Raw genomic sequence first — 24,106 nt, 5'->3', positions numbered from 1 at the left:
CATACGAAGAAAAAAAAACTAATATTATTTCTATTATTAAAAGAGAAAAATTGCCATTATGGATAATTTGCATTTGAATGAATCATCAGATTTTTTCTCTTTCTCTTTTACCAAGACAAGAATTTTATGAAAATTTCACTCTCTTATTATTATACCGTTACTTTCTTTAATCATCACATTTCACTTCATTGCTGATTTTCATCATAAACCATAGTTATGTTAATTATATGAAGTAATTAACAACAATTAATAATTAATAATAATAATAGCAATGTCATTTATAATCTGAAATAATAATTAAGATGATTTATTTACACAAACGTGTTATTTTATCTTTCAAATCTTTTTTTCCATACAAAAAAAAGAAAAAAAAGCAAAGAGTGAAAAGAAAAAGAACAGTCAAGAAAAATCGCTGAATTATATTATCCATCAAGACTGATTCATCAATGAATTGCACAAATGGAATTATTTATTACTTACGATAAAACTGAAAGTATTATTTAATTAAAAAAATTTCCCAACAATTTATTTGATTAATTCCAATTTTTTCATTAAATTCACTTTATTATTTGTTAAGTATGAGAATAAACGAAAAGAAGTATTGTATTAAATTGTACTTTAAATTGGTGAAGAAATATTTAAAAGGTACTTCATCTCCAAAAAAAAAGTATTGTTTAATTCATAATTTGCTTATTCTAAAGTAGAAGAAAGAGGCTTAATTAATAATTTGTTGAGGTAAAAAAAAAACAAATGAAATTAACTAATAATTCGCTTATGTTGAAGATAAAAAAAGAAAGCTTAATTGATAATTTGTGATATTGAAATAACGCAATTTTGTATTATGAAAAAAAAGGGAAACAAAATTGCATGCAATGCAATAGTAACGATAATTTGAAATAGCTCAGAAATCTTCAAAATTTCACTCAATCATTTATGATTGACTTACTTTCAATATTTATCTTCAATCTTTGATTACACAATTATTCTTGGATCTGCTCACTATTCAAATTATAAGACAAGAAAAAGGAAAAAATTGAATAAGAAAAAGAATGCATTGATGTATCCACAAATGGAAATGAATATAATAAATTGCAAACTGTTGATAAAAGTTACAATCCGTCGAAAACTTCATAAAATTAAAGTAGTAATATCAAGATTAATTGAGTATCCGATATGCGATAAACTAATCTTAGATTAATATTCCAGTCAGACATAATAAACTATCGGGTACAATTAAATCACTCAGCAATCATATAAATTATATCATTTACGAAAATAATATGTAAATAAAATAAAATTATGTATTTACCTAAAGTTTTTCAACTCTTAAAACCGATCATTAAAATCAACTTTCAATTCAAAATTAAATTTTTAAATTTTAGATTAAGATTTTAATCAAAAAAAAGCAAAAGCAAAAGCAAAATAGTCAATTTTTATTAGCCTAAAATTCTCATTAATACTTAATTAGCAACGATGTTTGCTTCTTTTTGATCATAAGAAGCAATCCTGAATAATATCAATTATTAGTTAGTTTTTGATTTATTATTATCAGTTATAGTTATCATTTGTTGTTTTCTCCTAGCATTTGCATAAATTGTTGCAGCAACAATTGCAATTAATCCACCGATACCAATTACGGTAAGTGCTTGACTATCTTCCTGAAATGTTTGTACAGGTAAAAAGAAAAGAAAAAGGAAGAAATGAATGAAAGATGAAATTGGATGAAATTATTACTATGAATTATTTTAAGTTAATTATCGCTTAATGAAATTATATACCAAATATTAAATGTATCATTAACAGATACCATCACTTAAACTAATTCATCAAATTTGGGAATGAATTTTGAAAGTTTACATTAAACCTTTATATTGTACATCTTATGATTGCATATCACAAACAGTCACATGTAGATTTTATAGCTAATGAAATTGATAAAATCGAACAAATGATAACTATTCTAATAAAGTAATAAAACTGAGAAATGCAAGATTCTTAATTAGAAAAAAAAAAAGAAAGAATCTATGCATAATACTGAGCTCTTCTGATAAAGAAAACAATGTGATAAATTGAATCAAAGTCATAAAATGTTGAATTAGAAAATGAAAAAGTATACCAAAATATCAGCAATTCGTTCCTTAACGTGCTCGTAAAAATTTTCAAGTGCTGTTGGTGGTTCAGGTACGTGATAACCACGTAAATCTTTGAATTTGTACATTGCAAATTCTGTCAAACTACGAATATTTTTGGCTGCATCTTTATAGCGATACATTTTTCCTCGATGAAAGCTATAAAATTAAAACTTTAAAAAAATAAAATTTCTTTTTAAAAGTCGAAGTGATTGCCTTCATACAATAATCGATGGAAAAAAATGGGAAAACATTAAAACTAGAAACTAAATTGAAATTTGAAAGTTAAAATTTTTAATTTATATGAACAATAAGTATCTATTTTTATTTACTTACAGCAAGAATACTGGACATTGAGCATCATCTAGACGGAAACGATCTGTCACATCATCATTGATTGACATGTCAACCTTGCCGACATTGACTAAACCACGTAATCTAAAAAAAAAAAATTAATTAATGAACAAAAATTATGAACTTCTCATTCATAAACTTTTAGAATTTGATTTAAAAAAAAAAAAAAAAGAAAAGAAAACTGTTACTTACTTATGTGCCACTGATTCCCATAATGAAACAAATGCATTACAATCCGGTGCTTCTGATTTATAACTATAAAAATTAGAAAATTTCTTAATTACATATTTCAAAATTTAAGAAAATTTAAAATAATTTACAAATGTTTAAATTTTACAATGATAAAAAGCTTAATAATTGCTTCTTAAACATTTAAATGGTTAATATTTAAATTTTTTGTTGTCTTAATTATTAATAGTAAATGAAATATGAAATACTTACAACATAACAAACCAATCCAGTGCACCTTCATCAGGTGAATAGCTATCAGTGTAATATTCAAAGTTATCATCAGTAAGAACCCATGTAACTACTTCATCATGAGATCGTAGCCATCGTAGTATTGCTTCCGATTCCTTGAAATCGCCTAAGAGAAGAAAATAGAACTTAAAATTGTTAAATTTTATTTTAAAACTAGCAAATTTGACAAAAATATAAATTTCAAATGTTCTAATAATGAATAAATGTACATGCACTCACCATCATATGTAACAGGATTTTTCCGCCTAAAGTAAACTAAGGCTGGAAATGTGGCAACACCAAGTTCACGTGCAACACTTCGATCATCCGTTTTAACGACCTTTAAACAATTTCACAGAATTGATTATTTGGAATTAAAATTCAATAATAACTAAATGATTTTTTTTTATATTCAAAGAAAATAAAAACAAACATTAATGCATACTTTTCGAACGCAATAATATTTGAAAGAAATTACATTTTTATATTTTATTTGTTCACTTAAATACGCGAACAACAAAATTTTATGAGAAAAAAACAATTCAAATTATTGGGATTTCAACCTAAATAAATGAGAATTTAAGTATTTATAACGATTCTTTAATGTGAAAAAAAATTGCATTTCTTTTTTTCATAAAAATGGAAAATAAAAAAAAAAAAGAATTTGAAGCAAACTTCAATATATCCAGTTGCTTCAATATCATCATCGATCTCCTCCACCACAGCAAGTGCTTCACCACAACTTGGACATTTCGCATATCCATCATCTATACTAGGAATATCAATTTAGGATAATGATAAAATTGATTTCCAGTCATCGAATTAAACAAAATTTATAAAAATTATCATAGTTTCCAATCAGTGCCCCAGAAATACACTTATTTTCTTTTTATTAAAAGAAATTATTATTAATTAATTACTATTATTTCTTATTATTGTTGTTGCATTTGCTATTAAAACTATTGTTATTATTCGTTTTTATTCATTATTATTATTATTTGAAGACATTTAACAAGTTTTTTTTTTTTTAAATATTGTCTTAATTTAAAATGAAAAGCGAGGAGAACGAACAAAAAAATATGACAAGATTTTTGGTTGCATCACGAATAATTTCATCAATTTTATCCTCATCAACGTCTTCTATCGTATTAGCTTCATCTTGCGTAAATTCTTGACGTGATGGCGTTATCCGACGTGCTTCCTTCTATAAATAATATATATGAAATAATTAATGCAACTAACATTTCGTTTTAGTTGTTTTATTAATTATTTTTAAAAGCATTATTTAAATGTCCCTATCAAAGTAACCAATTTGATGAATATTTTATATCTGTTTTTAATCCTGTAATTTATTCTACTAATATTTCTCCCTTCTTTAAGTTTAGCGATTCAGAAGTTTCTATTTTTAATATTGTATCTTGATTTTACAAATTATTACAATAACCTTTTTTTGTTCTGAATTTAACTAAAAATAATTAAGTTTTAACTCATTTTAACTCATTTTAACCCCATTTTAACTATTAAACTAAATATTTAATCAAAAGAAAAGAATAGCAATTGATTGCATAACAATTAAAATTAACAATAAGTTTACCTTATGTTTAGCATTATTATTATTATTAGAATGAGATTGTTGTTGTTCTTTATGTGTTTCATCTGATTTTGATGATTTACCTCGTTTTGCATCCAATACACATAATGATGACAACAGTAGAATTAATAATGAAGAATAGTAATTCATTGTAATATAATATTTAAATTCTCTCTTATATATGTATATAATACTAATAATAATAATAACAATAATAATAATAATTATTATTATTACTATTGTTATTATTCATAAAAAAGGAATTTGTTTATTTAATTAATAACAATAGAAGGATAGAAATTTGAATGTGTTTACAATACACTACGTAATAGATATTTTTTTTTAGTTTTTTTTATATACGTAAGATAAGAATAAATCGAATGTGTAGAATTAAAGAATTAATCATAGAATAAACAAACAAAATGAAGAATAAGTCGTATGGAAGTAATGAAATAATACAAAAAATAGAAGTAAGTATTTATATTTTAAATTCGGAATGAAATAACTTTTCTTTCCTCAATCGTTTTGGCAAAATATTGTTGGAAAATAAAGCAAATTGAAGATGTAATAGGTGTGTATATATGTGTGTGTGTGTGTGTGTGTATTGTTGTTAAATATCTTTGTAACAATGATAACATATAGAAAGCAAGATAAAAAGAGTTTGATGGTATTTTTGCTTGACAAATGAAAGATGAAGGGGAAGTTCTTAAAATTTAAGATTGTTCATTAGTGTGATACAGGGGAGGTAGATAGATAGATAGATAGATAGATAGATAGATAGATAGATAGATAGATAGATAGATAGATAGATAGATAGATAGATAGATAGATAGATAGATAGATAGATAGATAGATAGATAGATAGATAGATAGATAGATAGATAGATAGATAGATAGATAGATAGATAGATAGATAGATAGATAGATAGATAGATAGATAGATAGATAGATAGATAGATAGATAGATAGATAGATAGATAGATAGATAGATAGATAGATAGATAGATAGATAGATAGATAGATAGATAGATAGATAGATAGATAGATAGATAGATAGATAGATAGATAGATAGATAGATAGATAGATAGATAGATAGATAGATAGATAGATAGATAGATAGATAGATAAAATGGATGAGTTATATCACTTAGATTGAGATGGAAAGGGTGGAAAAAGAAGAAAAAAAAGGAAAAGAAAGTTTGTGTAAATTTTCCTCATAGCAAATGTCATTGCTTTTTTTAAAGCTAAGTAATAAGCTTTTCTAATATTTACAATTTTTGAACTAAACTTGTAAATGTTTTTTTTACTTCACTCATTTCTCTCTCTTTCGAACCAATAAGATTTAATTAAACTTGTTATTTTAACAATATCATAATGTTTCTTTCATAAGACAAACATGAAAATGAATATAATGAATAGGAGGAGGATGGGGAGGAGGAAAAGGAAGAGGAAGAGGAAGAGGAGGGGGATGGGGAGGGGGATGGGGAGGAGGAAAAGGAAGAGGAGGAGGAAGAGGAGGAGGAAGAGGAGGGGGATGGGGAGGAGGAAAAGGAAGAGGAGGAGGAAGAGGAGGGGGATGGAGAGGAGGAAAAGGAAGAGGAGGAGGAAAAGGAGGGGGATGGGGAGGAGGATGGGGAGTTATATGAAAGAAAAATGAATGAATAATTAGTGATAAAAAAACAAATTGAAAATGATAAAAATCATTACTCTTTCAAGAATAACATCATAATCGTAAGAATAAAATATTATTATTATATTTTGTTCATTAGCAATAAAATGAGAGTGAAATTTTATTATTGAAAATTGAATGAAGAGAAGAAATTTTTCTTCTTCTTCTCTCTCTTTTTCTCCCCTTTTAGTCTAAATTCTGTGTTATTTTGTTAAAATATAAGGATACGAAATTTTTCATAAGAAATAATTTAAAATATTCAAACGATTTCTTCTGTTATTTTTTTTCTTGCTTAGAAAAAATATCAAATGTGATAATGTTAAAAATAAATACAAAATTAGCAGTTTGTCTGAGAAGGTAATCATTACTTATGTTTCTACCAAATGTTACATTTAAAATCTTTCCTCCCTTCCACTTTTTCTCAAATTTCAAAAATTTCATTCAATTTCAAGACTCTTTGTAATGGAAGCTTATGAAATTGAAATAGGATTTTTTGTTTGTTAAATTATTGTTGTGTTGCTATCATATTATGTCTGAAGTAACAGGAAATAGCAGGAAAAGAAATTTTTTGTATTATGTTTAGGTTTTAATTTAAATTTTATATTGGTTTAAATTTCACATTTTGCAATTTAAATTTCATACTATATTTATTATTGCAAAATAAATCTGGAAAGATAAGCGAAGATTTTAAATTGAAATTTGAATAATTTAGGCGTGGACGAATTCTGTCATATATATAATATTATGTCTGAAATAGCAAGAAATTATTATTTAAAACCTTTGGTTTACTTAAAATAATAAAACATTTCTATCTGACCTCCCTTCTCTCTACTTTTTTTATAATTCTAATTCGCATGAAACTGATTAATTTACATCGTATGGAAACTAAAAAAAAATAATGAAATATTTAGCAAATTAATGACTGATGAATATTAAATAATAACATCATGTTTTATTGGTTTTAAAAAATCATTTTTCTTTTTTTTTTCTCATTTTTTGTGTATTTGTGATGTAAATTATGATCAATTAAGTTTGATAATTTATTAATTAAACATCTTTTTGTAAGGTAAAAAAAAAACGATATAAATATAAAATTACATGACAAATCAGCTTAGTAAATGCAAAATATTAAGCCAACTATGCAATTGTCATGAAAGTATCTTTGGAATAATTATTATATAAAATGATACAGATATGAGTTTAATGGTATATTTAATAGCAATTTATGATTATGTCATTTATGCAAATGTGTTACAAAAATACATTGTAGTTGCAAGCGGTACTAAGTGTAAAACCACTTCTTATTTATTTGTTCAAATCAAAAAAGGCTGCAGGCCAATCGATGTTCAACTTATATATATTTGGTTCATTTCACATATATGTATGTGGGTGGAAGTATGCAAAAGCAATCTCATCCTTGCTTGAATCATTTAAATTTGTAGAATTGTTCGTGGCAAATGTAAACAAGTACTTCTGTTCAGTACTTCATCGAAGAAATCAATAAATCATAGATTGAAAAGCTGAAATATACAACAAAGTAATAAGTAGAATGTGTAGGAAAAAAAAAAAAACGAAGAGGAAAAAAGAAAGGAGAAACCACGAATATAAAAGAACAGCTCGTTTTCAATTTAAAAAAAAATCGAAATTTAATGAATAAGAAATTCTTCGCCAATTTTAACGCAGCAAAAAAGAAAAAAAAAAGATAGCATAGGGACAGGAAACAACAGATAAATAAGAAAAGGAAGTATTTCCTGTGCATGCTTGTGCTATCATGAATTAACATTAAACACTGATGATGCCAATTATAACTTAAGCATGCCTGATACTTGGGTAATTTTATGACATTTAATGTGACAACAATGGATACTAAGCAAAAAAAGTTTTATAGAGATATGAATTAGGGAAGAGAAAACCAATTTAATTAGCACTATAAATTTAAAACGAAAAAAAAAAGAAAAGAAAATAAGGAAATGATTTAAGGAAAAAAGATAAACCAAAGGATGGAGATCCACTCCAAATTCGTAATGCTATGGTATTGGAAATAAGTGTACAGATTGAAGTTACAATACGACTGGCATGCTACATTTTCCTTTTAATGTAAAATGTAAAATAGTTCTGCAAACATTTGTAAGAAAATAAATGAAAACAAGAAATTATCTCAATATAGTAATAAAACATCAAATTAGCTTAGTGGATTTGTATTAAAAGTAAAATGAGTTTTTGTAAATTCATTCAACCGTTTTAACTATATTCCGAGGTAGAATTCGAAAAAGAAAGGAAAAGGATAAAATAATTTAGGTTAAAAGAAAAAAAGAATTTAAAAAAAAGCCAACTTTACAAAGCAAAAGTGTAGTTCAAATTGTTCCAACGTTTTACGCACATAGTAGGATCAGCATGTAAACAAATAAGAGATGGCTAAGGTAGATTGATAACACAAACGTAATTTTTTTTTTTTTTTTTTTTTAATACTCAACCACCAATAAAAAAGAGACTAATTTTTAAGAAATGACGAAAAAAGTTTAAAAATGTAATTACAAATATTATGAAAAATTCTGAACTTTACATAAAAAACAACAATATGAATCAACAAAATACACATGTTCTACTTCTTCGTCTGTTAGAAAATTGATATCTTGCATTCATATTCTTTTCTGTACTAAACTATTAGTGCAGTATTTCATGCATAAATAAGAATTTCTTGCTCGAGTGATTTCAAAAAAAGAAATTCGAATGGAAGACTGGAAAATTCTGTTGCAAACTTTCCAATAGCATTTAAACAAATAGATGCAAAAAAAAAAAAAAAGAAATAGGGATGCAAGGAGTATTTTAGCTGATCAATTTGAGATATTCCTTTAATGATGTAAGTTCCTGGTTTAATACAATAAAGAGAAGGATAACATGAATAGAAAACAACAAAAGCTGAAATTCTTATGAATAATTTAATCGAAAATTCCAGCATCTTCTAAATATATGACTCAGTTTAAATCTTTTAAATATATGCCTCAGTTGTTAACTTGTACATTAATGAAATGAATAATGCAATAAGCGCTACTTTACACTACCTTTCAAATGAATCCCTGAAAGGATATTACGATAGATTTCAGAAAAAATTGTAAACAGTACAATAATTAACGACTATTGTCATTCATTTTAATATCCATCAACGGTTATTAATATATGATTCATCTTTCAAAAACAGTGTAATTACGTAGTCAACGCTGAATACAACCATCATACATGTATTCTTGCAATCATAATTTCCAATATCAATCGTATCACTTCATTTTATCTATCGCAAAGATGTTAAACAACCACCGGCTAATATGGTAGGGCTTCAAACTAGTCTACGTAACAATCATATCCAAATGACAATTCGAAAAAAAAAAAAAAGATGATATCCTTACATAAATACAAGAAAAAAAAAAAAAGAGCTGACATTGAGAAAAACACGATGAGTTAACTGATTCTAAGCAGATAACAACTAAAAACAAATACATCCAATTAAAATTCTGAACACATTAGTTCTACGCAGACTGTTTTAAGCATTTTTTACCAATTATTCACGTTTACCCGTGTATGAGTGCTTGGAATTGTAAACACACGTTTATGCTAATTCAAAGACCTGGCTGAGAAACAGTGACAAAATGCTTTGAACTCCTGTGGCAAACCAATCAATAATAATGCTTCTCCTACATAATTACACATATATATGTAGAACACAGGCATTGCTTATGAATGTGATCTTCTGGAATGCCTGTCTCGGTGATGTCTTTCGTCTGATCGTCTCCTTTCACGGCTTCGTGAACGTGAATTATGTCGTTCCTCAAACCTAAAAATTAGAACATATCATAACATGCATTTGACAAACTGAGCTCATATTATCATCGATGTAAATGTTCTGCTCGTATATTTCAAGCAAACTATTAAAACAATACCTTCGGCTTCTTTTAGTACGTGATCGAGAGCGTGATCTCAACCTTTTGTGACTTCTTGAACGACGTCGTTTGTGATAAGACTCTCCACTGCTTGACCTTCGACGATAACGTTCGGGAGTTTGGGATTCACTTCTATCACTATCCGATCTAAAATACTTATCTTGATAATTTAATAAAGATAAACATGGGAATCAAATTTTTTGAACTTACGCATGGCCAGTGCCTTTTTTCGTCGAATCTTCCCTACTCCTACCACGTCGTCTGAAAGAAATATGTAAGAAATTGAAAATAACAATAAATTTTATAATTAAAACTCAGTGCCCTTACACTGAATTTGTTTCTTTAAAAAAGAAGGCAAATGATCAAATGATCATGGGGGGAATTTATAAAGTTAGAATGACGAAGTTCCATAAAGAAGGTAGTAATATATATCAAACATCTCCTGTGGAAATTTCAAAGAAAAAACCCCGTTACCGTTTCTTTAGACGCTCCCTACTTCGTGATTTCTTCCGTTGTTGTTGCTTCTTTGACTCGCTAGTATGCTTTTCCTTCTTGTTTCTTTTATTGCCTTCATCAATATTGGAGCCTAATTTCTTTTCATCTGGAAACGTTTAACTGAACATTGGAGATCACGTGTGTAGAAAATACAAAATGTAACATTGGTAAGACAGCCGTAGTTAAAACATGGTGAAATCTAGCACGCATTACTTTCCGAGTACTTTTTAATAGACAAATCCCTAAAAGAAAGTAAGCCAGATTATGTAACAAATGCTATATTACATAAAATTAAACCAAAAAAGTTCCTAAATTTTGTTAAAATTGTTCCATGCTTTTGTAACACACACACACACACACACACACACACACACACACACACACACACACACACACACACACACACACACACACACACACACACACACACACACACACACACACACACACACACACACACACACACACACACACACACACACACACACACACACACACACACACACACACACACACACACACACCACACACACACACACACACACACACACACACACACACACACACACACACACAACACACACACACACACACACACACACACACACACACACACACACACAACACACACACACACACACAACACACACACACAACACACACACACACACACAACACACACACATACACACAACACACACACACACACACACACACACACACACACACACACACACACACACACACACACACACACACACACACACACACACACCACACACACACACACACACACACACACACACACACACACACACACACATACATACATACATACATACATACATACACACACACACACACACACACACACACACACACACACATACACATACATACATACATACACATATATATAATGCAAGAGATGATGCCTGATCGAGCAGTACAGAATGCACATAAAATGAACCTCCAGCACTCCAGCCTATAATTCTCAAGACAATGACCACTGCCACGAAAGAGAAAATTTTTGAAAAAACCGACTGCATTGAAACTCAACCTATTTCCTTGTATGCATCAATTTCATTCTTCGTAATCGCAACACGTGACGACGCATCATCGCCATTCTTCTTTTCCTGGACAGCAGTTTTTTTCTTTTCAACACCTGAAAATAAAAATTCTCAGTTTAGCCATACTTATAAATGCTGCCACAAACACGTGGAAGTAATTCGGAAGTTAATCCATACCCAGAAATTCCATGGGTGCCAAGCCTTCTGAAATAAGCATAAACGAAAAAACCTAAACCCCTTAAAATATTACTCTTATTGAAAAGGAAACCGCATATTTCTCAAAAGGTCCTTAAGTTTATTCATTTCCGTGGGGTAACTTCTTTTTTTATTTTTGTTTGAAAATTGAAAAGATGGCACCCACGGTAGGTGATTGGTTTATCCTTCGTTTCGAACTGAAGATGTATATGTATTAGTGAGGTGTGTCACATGGGCTGAGATGCATAGTAATACCTTGGGAGGATTCTGTAGAAGAGAATCCATCATTGCTACTTAACTTGGCCTTACTCTTAGCACCCGATGATAGTACTGGAAGAAGTGGCACACTGAACAAAGCATCATCCTCATTGCTACCTTCATTACCATCACCACTAATATTTGACTTCGAGAATTCTTCGCCTTTCGTATTACTATTGGATTCGTCCGACTGCTTCATATCAGTTTCTTCGCTCGATTCATCATCGCTTTCAGCACCTGAAATAATCGTATTTTTGAACTAATGAATGAAATAAAAGATTCGTATATGATGTTAAGTTAGGGATCGGCAAATGAATTGTAATTAGAGGCAATGTCAGAAATGTGGCTAAATCTAAATTATCATATTTTGCAAGAGGACTGAAAGCTAGGACGATTGAGCTTGACGAAGGTCATAAGTCGTACCAAATGAAAACAAATGACAAACAAACAAACTCGAACCGTCACACTAGCTGGATGTATGCTCAAGGTTGAAACAAGGACTTGATCTACTCAAACTGAGTACGTTATTTCATTCATAAAAAGACTTAAGATGTGGAATGGAGAACAGCGTCCTAATCATAAAATACAGACATTCAACAGGACGCAAATTTAATTTCGACTGGCAACAATTTGGAAAATACGTATTGAACAGTGCAAAACACGAACTCTCAGAACAGAAATACCGGAATATGGTCAGAATAAATAATTAAACAGTTTAGTCAAAAAGAACAAAAAGGCGACACAAAATGTAATAAAAGCTTACCAAGTGTACACAAAGCGGCGAGAGCCGAACTTTGGGCGAGAACTTTTGGCTGGGCTAAACATATATTCAACTTCATTAATCGATCGTTTTCAAAATCGAAATTGCGACGTTACAATGTGGAAGTCACAGAAGAAAGCGACTTGTTTGTAAGTTTTAAAATGAACATTAATAATTTAACCTGCTACCTTGGAAACTGGGATATTTTTATTCTGATCACCGATGCCAGAAAAAAGCAGAAATTGTTGCAGGAACAATTTCAAGTGACGAATGGCCGAAAAAAAAGCTGTCAACCACTTGTTGAACGTTAAATTTTAAAATTGAAAATATGTACCAGAACGTTTAGCAAGTTCAATGTGTTCCCTAGCAATACGATTCAACTCATCATCCGTTGTTTCCAGCAAAATTTCAGTCATGAAACGTCGCAAAAGCATCAGCTGCAAACAAGTTAGATTAGCATAAATCGTTGGGTAATGGATGTACAAATAATCATGAAGATTTGTCTTTTACTTTGTCAGAAATTTAATTTTATATTTTCAAACAATCCCAAGCATCTGAATGAGAATCAATCTCAAACCTTTACTACAAAAGAATACTATGTCGCGAAATGAGATATATCCAACTTGAAGTGACTAACTTTAAGATAGTATTAAATACAGTGGGATATAACAATTCGCGAAATAGCAACTCTTCTGTTAAATAATAAAGAAAATTATGCAGTACGGCAGTAAAGTAAGTATAAAGCATTCAACAATGTAACAAATATAAGATATAGAACAATTAATTACACATAAGTGCCACCATGATTTACGATTCAATAGCAAATACTTCTCAACTTCCTATCTAATTCTCTTCGAAGACAATGTAAGAATAAGCGTAAAAATGTCTAGATACTTACTGCATCTTCTCGTGTCTCTTCTTCGGTTCTACAATCAATTTCCGTTGTGTCCTTAGACGGCTGTTCCTGTTGCTTCTCTAATTTCTTTTTCTGGAGGAACACTGGTTCTTGATCAAGTTTGGCTCTTTCTTTTGCATCTTCGTTCCCGTTCTCGTCTTCGCTACTATCAGAATCCTGAAACTCGTCCAGAACGATGTCATCATCATGTATTAATAAAAACTATTCTCTAATATAAATTTCAAATACATTGTGCAACAATCAAAAATCATAATCCTACAAATTTTCCCAATCCTTTAGCAGCACGACGAGCTTTTGCTGCTTCTTCAGCAGCTCGTAACTTGGCTTCTTTAGTTTGTTTTTTTTGCCTTTCTTGCTCAGCTTTTTCTAAACCTTCACGGATCCAGGCTGGTAAAGCTTTTCGTGTCTGCTGATCTGAAAAACATGATTTTAACAGTATCGGAAAACAGTACGCTGCTGCTGTACCTATGCCACTGTCATTTGAAACTACAACCATGAAGAACAAAAGTAATAAGTCACACTGCTAAAACCAACCGATGAAAGGCAAAGGATGAGAGTTCGAAGGTGAATCACGACGTGAAGGATGATACCAATTTGGTGGTGGCGCCCAACCAGGACCTGGCTTAAGCCAATGAGCCATAGCACCTTCTGGAACTGTTTCTGAGTCATCCGAATCATTATCACGCCTACCACTTTTCTGTTTCTCGTCCCATTCTTTATAATAATGTGAATACTGAAAAATAATCATTTAAAAAATAAATAATGTCCACTTATTCATTTATAAACTTGGCTTGTAGCTGGCTTACAGTATATACAGACATTTAGCTTATCTCCATAAACTATTATTTGAGTTATTTCAACGAGATGATATCTGTCCTACATCACGAAGCAACAGTTGGAAAATATAAATAGGTTAGAGTAACATAAAATGCATTAATAACGTGTGTCAAAAATGGTACAAAAAAACTTGCCTCACCCCCTTCCTCATCGTCAATTCCTATCTTTGCTTCACCGTAAGGAGGCGCTGGCGGAAAGGGACCAGGTGGCATCGGTGTGGCGCCCATCCATGGCGGAACTGGTGGCATAAAAGGAGGAAATGCGCCGGCAGCTGGAGGTCCGAAATTACTTGGCGGTAAGGGTGGTATCCAACAAGGCGATGGTGCAGCAAAATTAGCATCTGAAACTTTCATAGATAAAATAAGTATATGGAGATCAAGCAAGAGCAAATAACCAGGCAATATCATATAAATGCATACAGTTTCACTAAAGTTTTTAAGTTATACTGAAGCAAACAATACAATTCGAAAACGTACCAACAGGCATAGTAGGCAAATACCCACCAGGTGGCAAAAAAGACCCATTTACCGGTAGTCCATCGGATGCCGGTGGCGGATGCGGTGGTGGCGGCTCCTTGCTTGGCGGTGGCGGTATAGAATCATCAGATGTTACTGGAGGAACTTCTCCGGCATCGCGCATTTGCATCCATTTTTGTGCTAATTGCGCCCAATTTACTGCAGTTTATGGATAAACATGAACTGTTAACTCCAAAAATAAATGCAGTACAAAAATTTTTTTGAATTTTTGTTGTTTAAATCTACTTTATTATCTGAAAGCGCTTCTGATATCGACATAGTGCCAAATTCCCAAAGCATAAAGCATAGATTTCTAATCATCCGAAATCAATTCAATAAATTCATAATGGATGATTACGAAAGAAGACAGTGCGATAAAAGAGATCATTATCCTTATTTTCCCACCATTATCATATCAGTGTTTTTAATGCCCAAGTTGATCAAGTCCAGAAAGAATTAGTAGAGAAAAGATGGAAATGAGTTTTTTAACTTCACCTGTGTGTACTTTGTCCGTGATTTTCAAATTTCAACTTTTCGTTACATCTCAAACTGATTTAATTGGTCATGCCATACTTACCTTCTGAATTCGGTATATTTTGATAATAGGATGCATCCAACCACTTCGCGTTATTTTCTGCCATTTTCATGAACTAACAATATATCACTTGATCTCATGGATTTCCACGTGTATTCTTCAATTCAGGGAAGTTTTAGGTTGAATTTTAATCAAACTGATAATTACATCGTTAGGTACAAAAAAGAAATCAAATAAATATCAACGTTATAATCACCTTCAACTTAACACAACTACACCTTTGCGTTTCATGATAATATAGAATATGTGACGATATATTTACCATACGGTTTAATGAAATAGGAGACAAAAGAAGAATGAGAAAGACAGTATAAAAAAAAAAAGGAAGGCAAAGTAATAAAGATAGATTGCAATCTAGTATAGATTGCAATCAAGTATAGATAGATTGCAATAATAAATGGAACAAGGACTAATTAGTGTCCACAATTAAATAGTTATCCCAAAAATTTCTGAAAAGGATATGGAATACTGTTTTCATCATTTTGGTATGGAAAGAGTGAATGTGAAGAATTAATTCAAAAATTCACAAGTTTGAAGCTAGAAATACCACTGAATTATCACACAGATAAATAAAAAAAAAAAGGAAAAAAAGCAAAGTTAGGAAGGAACTAGCAAATAGAGCTCAACTGATAAAATCTTGACATGTAATTCTGTTAATCATCAAAAAAATGAAAAATATATGCACTAATAGTGTATTAATAGATATCTCAGCAATTAGACCATCAATCTATTATTGAATATAGAAAAAGTGAATGAAATTCAAAAATGACCGAGTAATGAAAAGAATCTGAATGAACTCATTAGGAAAGTTCAAAAATTATGTAGAACATAAAAATGATAAATATATTTGAGAGTAATGTATTTCAAGTCTGCCTATCATAAAGTTTACTTCCTATCAGATTTGTCACTTAGCTGAGCAAATTGATACTTCTGGATGATAACTTGTTAGATAGTTCTAGACAAGCAAAGATCAATTCTGACACATTCCATTGTTCTTTCATACGTCCTACAAATTACTGCTACTAATATGGGAGTCACAGAAATACCCAGACTTTCATCAATCATCGAGACTAACCCACACACACCACATCCCAATCCATCCCTACAGTTTTCTAAAGTGCTCTTTGAGACAAACCAACTTCAAACCACTAATCTCACTTACCATCTCAAATACACTCTCTTCCATTCTACCACCGTTCGCACTCTCCACAAATCACACTCTCTTTCGCTTCGCTACACATAACCAATAAAGTGATGAGTGATAAGTTTTTTGAAAAATGTATATTTGCAGATACGATCCCACTTTTGCTACCTTTTTACGAGGAATCAGGACTCTCTCTCCCTCTCTGTCTCTTTCGCTCTTGAAAGGAGAAGCTCTCTCAAAATTTCCATTTTTCACATTTGTTGTTATGCTTGAGATAATTACCCTCATTGGATGATAGAATTTATGTCGAGAATTTGAAATGAATCGAGATTGTAAGATATATTCAAGCAAAAGAAATACAATAATATAATTCATATTGATCATACAATGATTCATTCAAAAGAGTCGCTACATTTATGATATATTCGGTGCATATTGAATTCATCGAGAGTTGCTGTATCCACAAAATTAATCGAAATGTAAAATTTAATGCTATTCAAAGAATCTTTTAAAAAAATTTCTTAACAAACTGAGAAATTTCTCTAATATGAATGAAACATATTAAATGTTATAAGAGAAAATGGAAGAGATGAAAAAGAATTTTTTTTTTTCATGCGCTATCTCGAATTTAATGTAGATCAATACGAAGCTAAATTTTTGCATACTACAATGGTAACCCAATTTTCACGAATCTTCTCTAACATTCACTCTTCCTCCTTCTATCTTTCTATCATTGTATAACCAAAATCCGACATTTTCATTACTAAGAATAAAAGATAATATGTTAAACACTATTTTATCCGCTTATTTACCTTCCTAAATATTACTGATTTGAATTTCATAAATAACGGCTAAAACGAATCCAAGTACAATTATTTTCTTTTTTTATTGCCGGAATTTTTCAACTGTCAAAATTCTCATTAATATTAATTCTATTGGAATGATGAAGTATTCAGTTATTGTGGGAGAATTTCTTGCGTTACATAAGTTTGTTTTAGCCGATTTATTGGTTTATTGATAACTATGAGAAATAAAAATACATCAGGCAGAATGAAAACGAATCAATATGGAGAATAATTCAATATAACGAATGGTATTCTGAAACACTTCTATTATGATTCTAAATCATTGCACATCATTTTTCATAAACTATCATGTAAAGGAGCCACTAATAAATCAAAGTGCTTTAACCACTGCCAGGTATATATCAGATAGTTTTCATTTTAATCTTTTTTGACCAGATTAGCTGAGCTGGTTTGGTGAAGTAATCCCGTGAAATAATCCCGTCACCACAATCTTTTCGAAAGAACACTATCAGAGATAATTATGGAGCAATGGCAATCATTTATTCTATTTTTCTTACTCCTCAAATTGCCAAACTTTTTTTATGCTTTGTACTTGCAAATCATAATATTAACACTGACAAAATAAAAGATACCGGATGAATGGGTTGCAAATATTTTTTGCACATATAAAAAGGGTGCAAAGGAAATGTTTCAGACAGAAATATTCAGGGAATTCTGAAAAATGTAATCAAAAAAAAAAAACTCTAAGCAATAATATTGAACCATGCCCTTACAAAAGCAAAACTTGAGGATATGCAAGGAAAAACATAAAACAATTCATTGCGGTGGCTGTTTCAAATATAAAACATGAAAAGAATATCGAACAGCATTATAATGACTTCGATACTTATTTCCCACTATATTTGTGGTAGATTACATAATATCGAATTTATCCCCTATTTATTCTCACAAATATTTCTCTTTTCTTCTGCTAGAAAATGGCAGAAACCAAAATCATATGGTGAATTGGAAATTAAAACATTTTTTGATAGGAGTTACTTTATAGTTATGAACTATTCATACAAATTCTATCAATTCTCAAAAATACTCAATAAACAGCATCCATGAGTGAAGATTAAATTCCACACTAAGTTTACTTCTACTTTATTCTAATGCATTAGAAATTCTGCTATTCTCAAACGCAACAAGTACCTAAGAAGTGAGAATACATAACACATATGAGAATACATTTTCATATCACAACATACAAACCTAAAGTGAAAAAAATTTACTTTTAACTCATTACTTCAGAGTCATAAATTCCCGGACTTGTTAACGTCCTCGCTCTTCGTTTTCTCAATGTCATTCCCAAACTTCGTTCCGGTACAACATGAGGTCTTTTTCTGACTGGTGATTTAGTCGTTTGTCGACTTCTACGACCACTTTGTTTTGGTGTACGCTTTGCACTAGTACTTTTTCCCGCTTCATCTCCTCTTCGACCTTCTTCAACATCCTAAAGACAAATACGGATATTAGCACAAAAAATGCTTAAGATATGCTGTGCTACAATTAACTTCTTCTCTTTCAAAGTAAGTGTAGAAGAATCGATGAAAACAACGTGCCGTAGTCGCTTCAGGAAATAACAAAGACTCTCGTTCGTCATTAACCGAATTTTGTTCACAATCTTTTACTGATAGTGTTTGCAAGGGACATCTTGGATGATGTGAAGGATGGATGTCACCAATCAATATGCCATCGACAATTTCAACTTGCGCAATCTTAAAGAAAAAAATTTTTTGATAACCAATAATTTTTTTTTCTGAATTAGATTTTTGTCAAGAATATAGATCAGGAAAAAGGACATGAATTTTTAATTTTTTACATTGCCTGATAAATTGTTCGACAACTAAGCATATATATATATATATATATATTTAAGCCAATTACCAGAGAAATAAATTTAACTTGTCAACAACAAATTATTTATGTCCCAAAACAATTACTAACAGTCATTATTGACATTATGCAGATATTGTTTATTATCTACTTATCTTTGTTCTAAAAAGAATCTGTTTGTTGTGTAATAAGCATTTTTATGTGAGTGAATCAAGAGATCACCGCATTTGTCATGTATCACTTACTGGATCTTTTTTGGTTTTATGTAATAAATCACAATCGGCGCATTTATATAATTCGCGATTTTGCGCTGTTTTATTCAACCGATAGACCCGATAACCTTCGCCTTCTACAACGGCAATGTTCATATTTCCCTGCTCATCAACTAGCCTTGTATACGGTTCGTTTCCATCTTCAGCACTACATTCCCGCTGCGGTGGTACCTCATAATCTACACTGTAATAAATACCAATATGTCAGCTCTACATTTTTCATTTTCAACATTTTTTTGCCGCCTAACAAATTTCTCCCTAAAGCTCCTCATATCACAATTAACTAATGAAACACACGCACGCTGGAACGTAAGTGCCTTGTAATGGTGAAACAACAAAGCTAAGGTATTTCTTATTTCATCTAACCATTAGCTAATTTTTCATGCGCATGTGTAACATTTTCCTAAAACATAAACCAACAGGCTTCATAAACCAAAACAATCAATTCGATCCTATCCGAAAGACCATTCTTTTATATAAACACCCATTCTGCAAGTAAACAAATCTGACCTGTTGTCCGGTTTCTGCTTGTTTTCGTCTACATCGTTCACTTGCTATAAATAAACTGTTTTCGATGTGTTGAAAAAGAAGGCCACTTGCACAAAATGTTAATTATTTTGCTTAATCAAAACATCACTAAACATATATGGTTTTTACAAATAGCAGTGGGATCCCTACAATAATATTTTAGCAGAAATTCTGTTGAAAATTCTACACACTATGTAAAAATTAATACTCGTAAAATACAAAACAGAAACCTTTATATTTCACAAAAAAAAACTTACCTTTTCCATAGGTAAAGTAAGGTTTGATGGATTCAGTGCAACATATTCGAATAACTGTTTCATAGCTTCTTCACAAGTAATATGTTGAGACTTCAAACAATGAATCAATCTTTTAACTTCTTCTTTTATTTCGTTTCGAGATCTAAAACAAACACACCACATCGTATCTTATAATAAAAATGAACTAACGTTCATTCGCATTATCAGTACCTGAAAATGTGTTGCAATAACTGGATCGACAGTTTTAATTCTAGTTCTTAATTTATGAACTAAACGTGATATCTTTGAAGAAAACTTTTTATATTGAAAAAAAAAAAAGTCACCGTATGCCGCCTGTGCATGGAATTGTACTAGTTGTGCCTACCTGAAAAGGACATTTTTAATCATATTTAAGTCAACACTAAGACATTCAAGCAAGCACATTTTGTTTATTTCATAACCAATTAAATTTGAGCACCATGAATCGCTGGAGATTCAACTTTGACAAGATTTTATAAAATAACAAAGGAAAGAAAGAAAAAATATTAAGGCATTTAAACGGATAACATACAGGTCCAATTGTCCTGGTGTATACATTACTTCCACCATACCGTTGCGGATTGACGAATTTCGGTATACCCACCAGGGCTCCCAAAGTTTGTTGCGCTGGAACACTTTCGATGTAATAATTTGCACTACAGCTAGGAGTCATACTTTTTTCCAATTTCGTCGTCTCCTGGGTATCCGGCACGGTTATATTATTTGTAGAAGGTTCAGTATTTGCTAAATAAAAATATTAATCAATAGGACGAAATTCAACCGTTACCGCTCTGGCTAACATTTGATGAAAATAGCGATATAAACCAAGTACCATAGGACGATATCGCATTTCAGTATAATAATACAGCACTGGAAACCTTTTTGCTGAAGATAATGGAGAAAAGAAAAAAGTAAGCAGTAAAAAATCATATCGGTAACGAGCTAAGATAGTTAAATACCTTTAGTTGAAACCGGAAACATGAATACCGAAACATGACGAGTATCTTCCTTTTTGAATCAGCGCAGCACCAAACAAAATATTGCTAATCATCTCAAAGTTCATTAAAAACCATTCTCTAATCCTAGTTTAATTTACTCCCTATATTAAAGCTACGACAGAAACTAGCAAGAAATTTCTTCAAATATTCAGAAAGAGTGAATGCATTCTCAATACATACATGATGCATTGCCAGTCGACACAGCTTGATTAACCATCTGCATATGTTCAGCATTTGTACCTCCTTCATTCACACGGTATAATTTGTAGCTGCCATTTTCAGCAACCGCAATATGTGTCAATTTTCCTTCATTATCCAAAAGCCGAATAACTGGTGGTACCATTTTCGTGGCCACTGATGTTGTGGTTGGTGGCTGTGAAATGATGATAGGCAAATAAAGCTGATTGTTTGTTGCATCACTCTGCATTGCTGCTACAGACAAACTGCAAACGTTTCGTTCTTTTTCGTTTTTCTAAATGGATTAGCTAGCTAAAATCACTACCGTCAATGCGATTGAAAAAAAATTACTAACTAAGCATTTGATAACTAACAATTAGATTAGAGAAGCTGTATTCCAAAAACTGGCTACTTAGAAATGAATTATCAAATTAAAATTTAAGAAGCAAAAAAATCTCTTTTCCATCGATCAATTCTTTTTTTACTTGAAAATATTTTAAAATTTTGTGCACGAATAAATTCAGCTAGTTCTAAGCAATTTTTTAAAGAAACGTTGCTAAGCCAAATATTAAAACAAAAATTATTACCTAATTCCATTGCTGATATTTCCTGTACATTGACTGCTAGTCTCGTCCATATTTGATCGTGTAACGTGAACTTCCATACCATTTTCCGATTTACTAGTTTGTAAAGTGTTTGCATTTTGTTTTACACCAGTTTTGCTTCTGGTACGATAAGAAACAGGTGATTTACTTTCACGTTCTCTCATTACACCTGCTGTTTTGTTCTCAACTTTGCTTGGGGAGGAACTGCCATTCTTGAATGTTTTTGAGCAGCTACTCCGCTGATCCTGCTTCTAAAAATCACTAATGAAGTAATTTCATGCCATTTTTAATTTCCATTAAACCAGAAAATCACTGAAAAAAAAAATCATATTACAAGTATATTCTCTTCATGTAAATGCTTTTTAAGTATGCATACAAACAGTTTATACGTACTTCTCGTATATTTGAGAGTGCCTACATGCACATAACATATTTCAGTGAATGTCACATTATATACAGAAAATAACATGCATAAGGCAACTCAGTTACAATTTCAAAACTCTCACCGCAAGTGCTTCATCATTTGCCATTTTAACAACTTGCAACCGAACTCCAATAGATGTTACTTTTGCATCCATTAGTAGAGAAAGCTGTTCAGCTGCTTTGGCATGAGATAAACGATGATTTTTAACTCGTCGAACAATGTCCTTAACGATGGGTGCATCCCAGTCGTATTTGCTTCTCTTTCTTAATTTTTTTCTTTTTTTTCAATTTAAAAACAAATACTCATATAGTAAGAGCTCTATTCCTCCTTAATCAAAGATACAGGAAATAATCTTTCATTTGAAGAGTAATCGATCTTCTGCAACCTAGCTACTTCAATGAATTGTAGCCTAACCAATGAATGTATTATTTTATCACCGATACTGTGAACTTTATTCGTTATACTCTTCAGGTCTATCTCAAACAATGATATAAACACATCAAAATAAGCTCAGTCAAATTTATTAATCGTGTTAATTTAGTCTTGAAATGTTGAAACACGGAAGATTTTTTAGAATATCGATTTTCATATCTAAATTCAACACACCTCGAACCTTCGCTCGTCAGATCCTCCCCTTCAACAGCAGCACTCTGCAAACTTGTCTGCAAAATATAACTAAAGATAATAACGAAAATTATAAGGATTGATTTGTCGCTCTATCATAATAAAGATCATCAAATGAAACTAATGTAAATACAACTAAATCATATACCTCTGCAACTTCGTTTATCGTCCTCTCTAATGCATCTTCCACAGCTCCACTATTGTCACATTTGCTATCTTCATGTTCTTTGTCAATTACTTCTATTTGATTACTGTCTAAAAATCTTTTCTTAAAATTCCGACCCTCCGTTGAGAGCTCTTCATTGATCACCACTCGATTGTCAGTATTTCCTTCACTACCTTGTTCGATTCTTACCACTGCAGCTACTTTGTTTTCATTGTAAAGCATTTCCATTTCCTTACTTCCGATCGCGTTATTCCTTCCTAAAATATTTATGCAATTCAAATTACTCGAATAAGTATTTACAATACAAATAGACAAAAATTACAAACCGTTATTTATCGAAGTTTTCGTAACCTGTTTAGCGCGAAAAAAGTAGTGCGGAAAACCTATCACAAATAAGTATCCAGACAAAAAAAAAATTCTTTAATAAATTGAA

At 30.9% G+C, this 24,106-nt stretch overlaps 4 protein-coding genes across 4 annotated transcripts; 1 reads left to right on the top strand and 3 right to left on the bottom strand.

Annotated features, from left to right (window-relative positions):
- Nucleotides 1-1,523: 1,523 nt before the first annotated feature.
- Nucleotides 1,524-4,683, bottom strand: Bm3063 (l01289 long form, putative; the record flags this gene model as incomplete). Its single annotated transcript, XM_001895188.1, has 9 exons — nt 1,524-1,658; nt 2,117-2,288; nt 2,466-2,567; nt 2,676-2,738; nt 2,925-3,069; nt 3,183-3,282; nt 3,618-3,709; nt 4,014-4,146; nt 4,537-4,683. The coding sequence occupies 9 exons, from the start codon at nt 4,681-4,683 to the stop codon at nt 1,524-1,526; spliced, it is 1,089 nt and encodes a 362-aa protein (XP_001895223.1).
- A 272-nt stretch (nt 4,684-4,955) lies between these two features.
- On the top strand, nt 4,956-6,199 carry Bm17638 (Uncharacterized protein; the record flags this gene model as incomplete). Its single annotated transcript, XM_043080101.1, has 2 exons — nt 4,956-5,003; nt 5,954-6,199. The coding sequence occupies 2 exons, from the start codon at nt 4,956-4,958 to the stop codon at nt 6,197-6,199; spliced, it is 294 nt and encodes a 97-aa protein (XP_042936035.1).
- A 5,489-nt stretch (nt 6,200-11,688) lies between these two features.
- On the bottom strand, nt 11,689-15,825 carry Bma-rsy-1 (SR rich protein, putative; the record flags this gene model as incomplete). Its single annotated transcript, XM_043080100.1, has 10 exons — nt 11,689-11,798; nt 12,154-12,393; nt 12,920-12,973; nt 13,251-13,353; nt 13,815-13,988; nt 14,092-14,246; nt 14,367-14,565; nt 14,792-15,009; nt 15,146-15,343; nt 15,762-15,825. 10 exons carry the CDS (start codon nt 15,823-15,825, stop codon nt 11,689-11,691), a joined length of 1,515 nt encoding a protein of 504 aa, XP_042936034.1.
- Nucleotides 15,826-19,002: 3,177 nt separating this feature from the next.
- On the bottom strand, nt 19,003-23,901 carry Bm1007 (Uncharacterized protein; the record flags this gene model as incomplete). The annotated part of the gene is made up of 12 exons (XM_043080099.1): nt 19,003-19,221; nt 19,331-19,486; nt 19,850-20,060; nt 20,387-20,430; nt 20,662-20,803; nt 20,985-21,025; nt 21,212-21,423; nt 21,858-22,120; nt 22,442-22,710; nt 22,966-23,146; nt 23,490-23,545; nt 23,656-23,901. The coding sequence occupies 12 exons, from the start codon at nt 23,899-23,901 to the stop codon at nt 19,003-19,005; spliced, it is 2,040 nt and encodes a 679-aa protein (XP_042936033.1).
- Nucleotides 23,902-24,106: the final 205 nt, after the last annotated feature.

This window comes from Brugia malayi (assembly GCF_000002995.4).
Source record: "Brugia malayi strain FR3 genome assembly, contig: Bm_v4_Chr3_scaffold_001, whole genome shotgun sequence".
Lineage (NCBI taxonomy): Eukaryota > Metazoa > Nematoda > Chromadorea > Rhabditida > Onchocercidae > Brugia > Brugia malayi.
The sequence above is the reverse complement of the archived record's forward strand: the minus strand, read 5'-3'. Positions and strand labels throughout refer to the sequence as shown.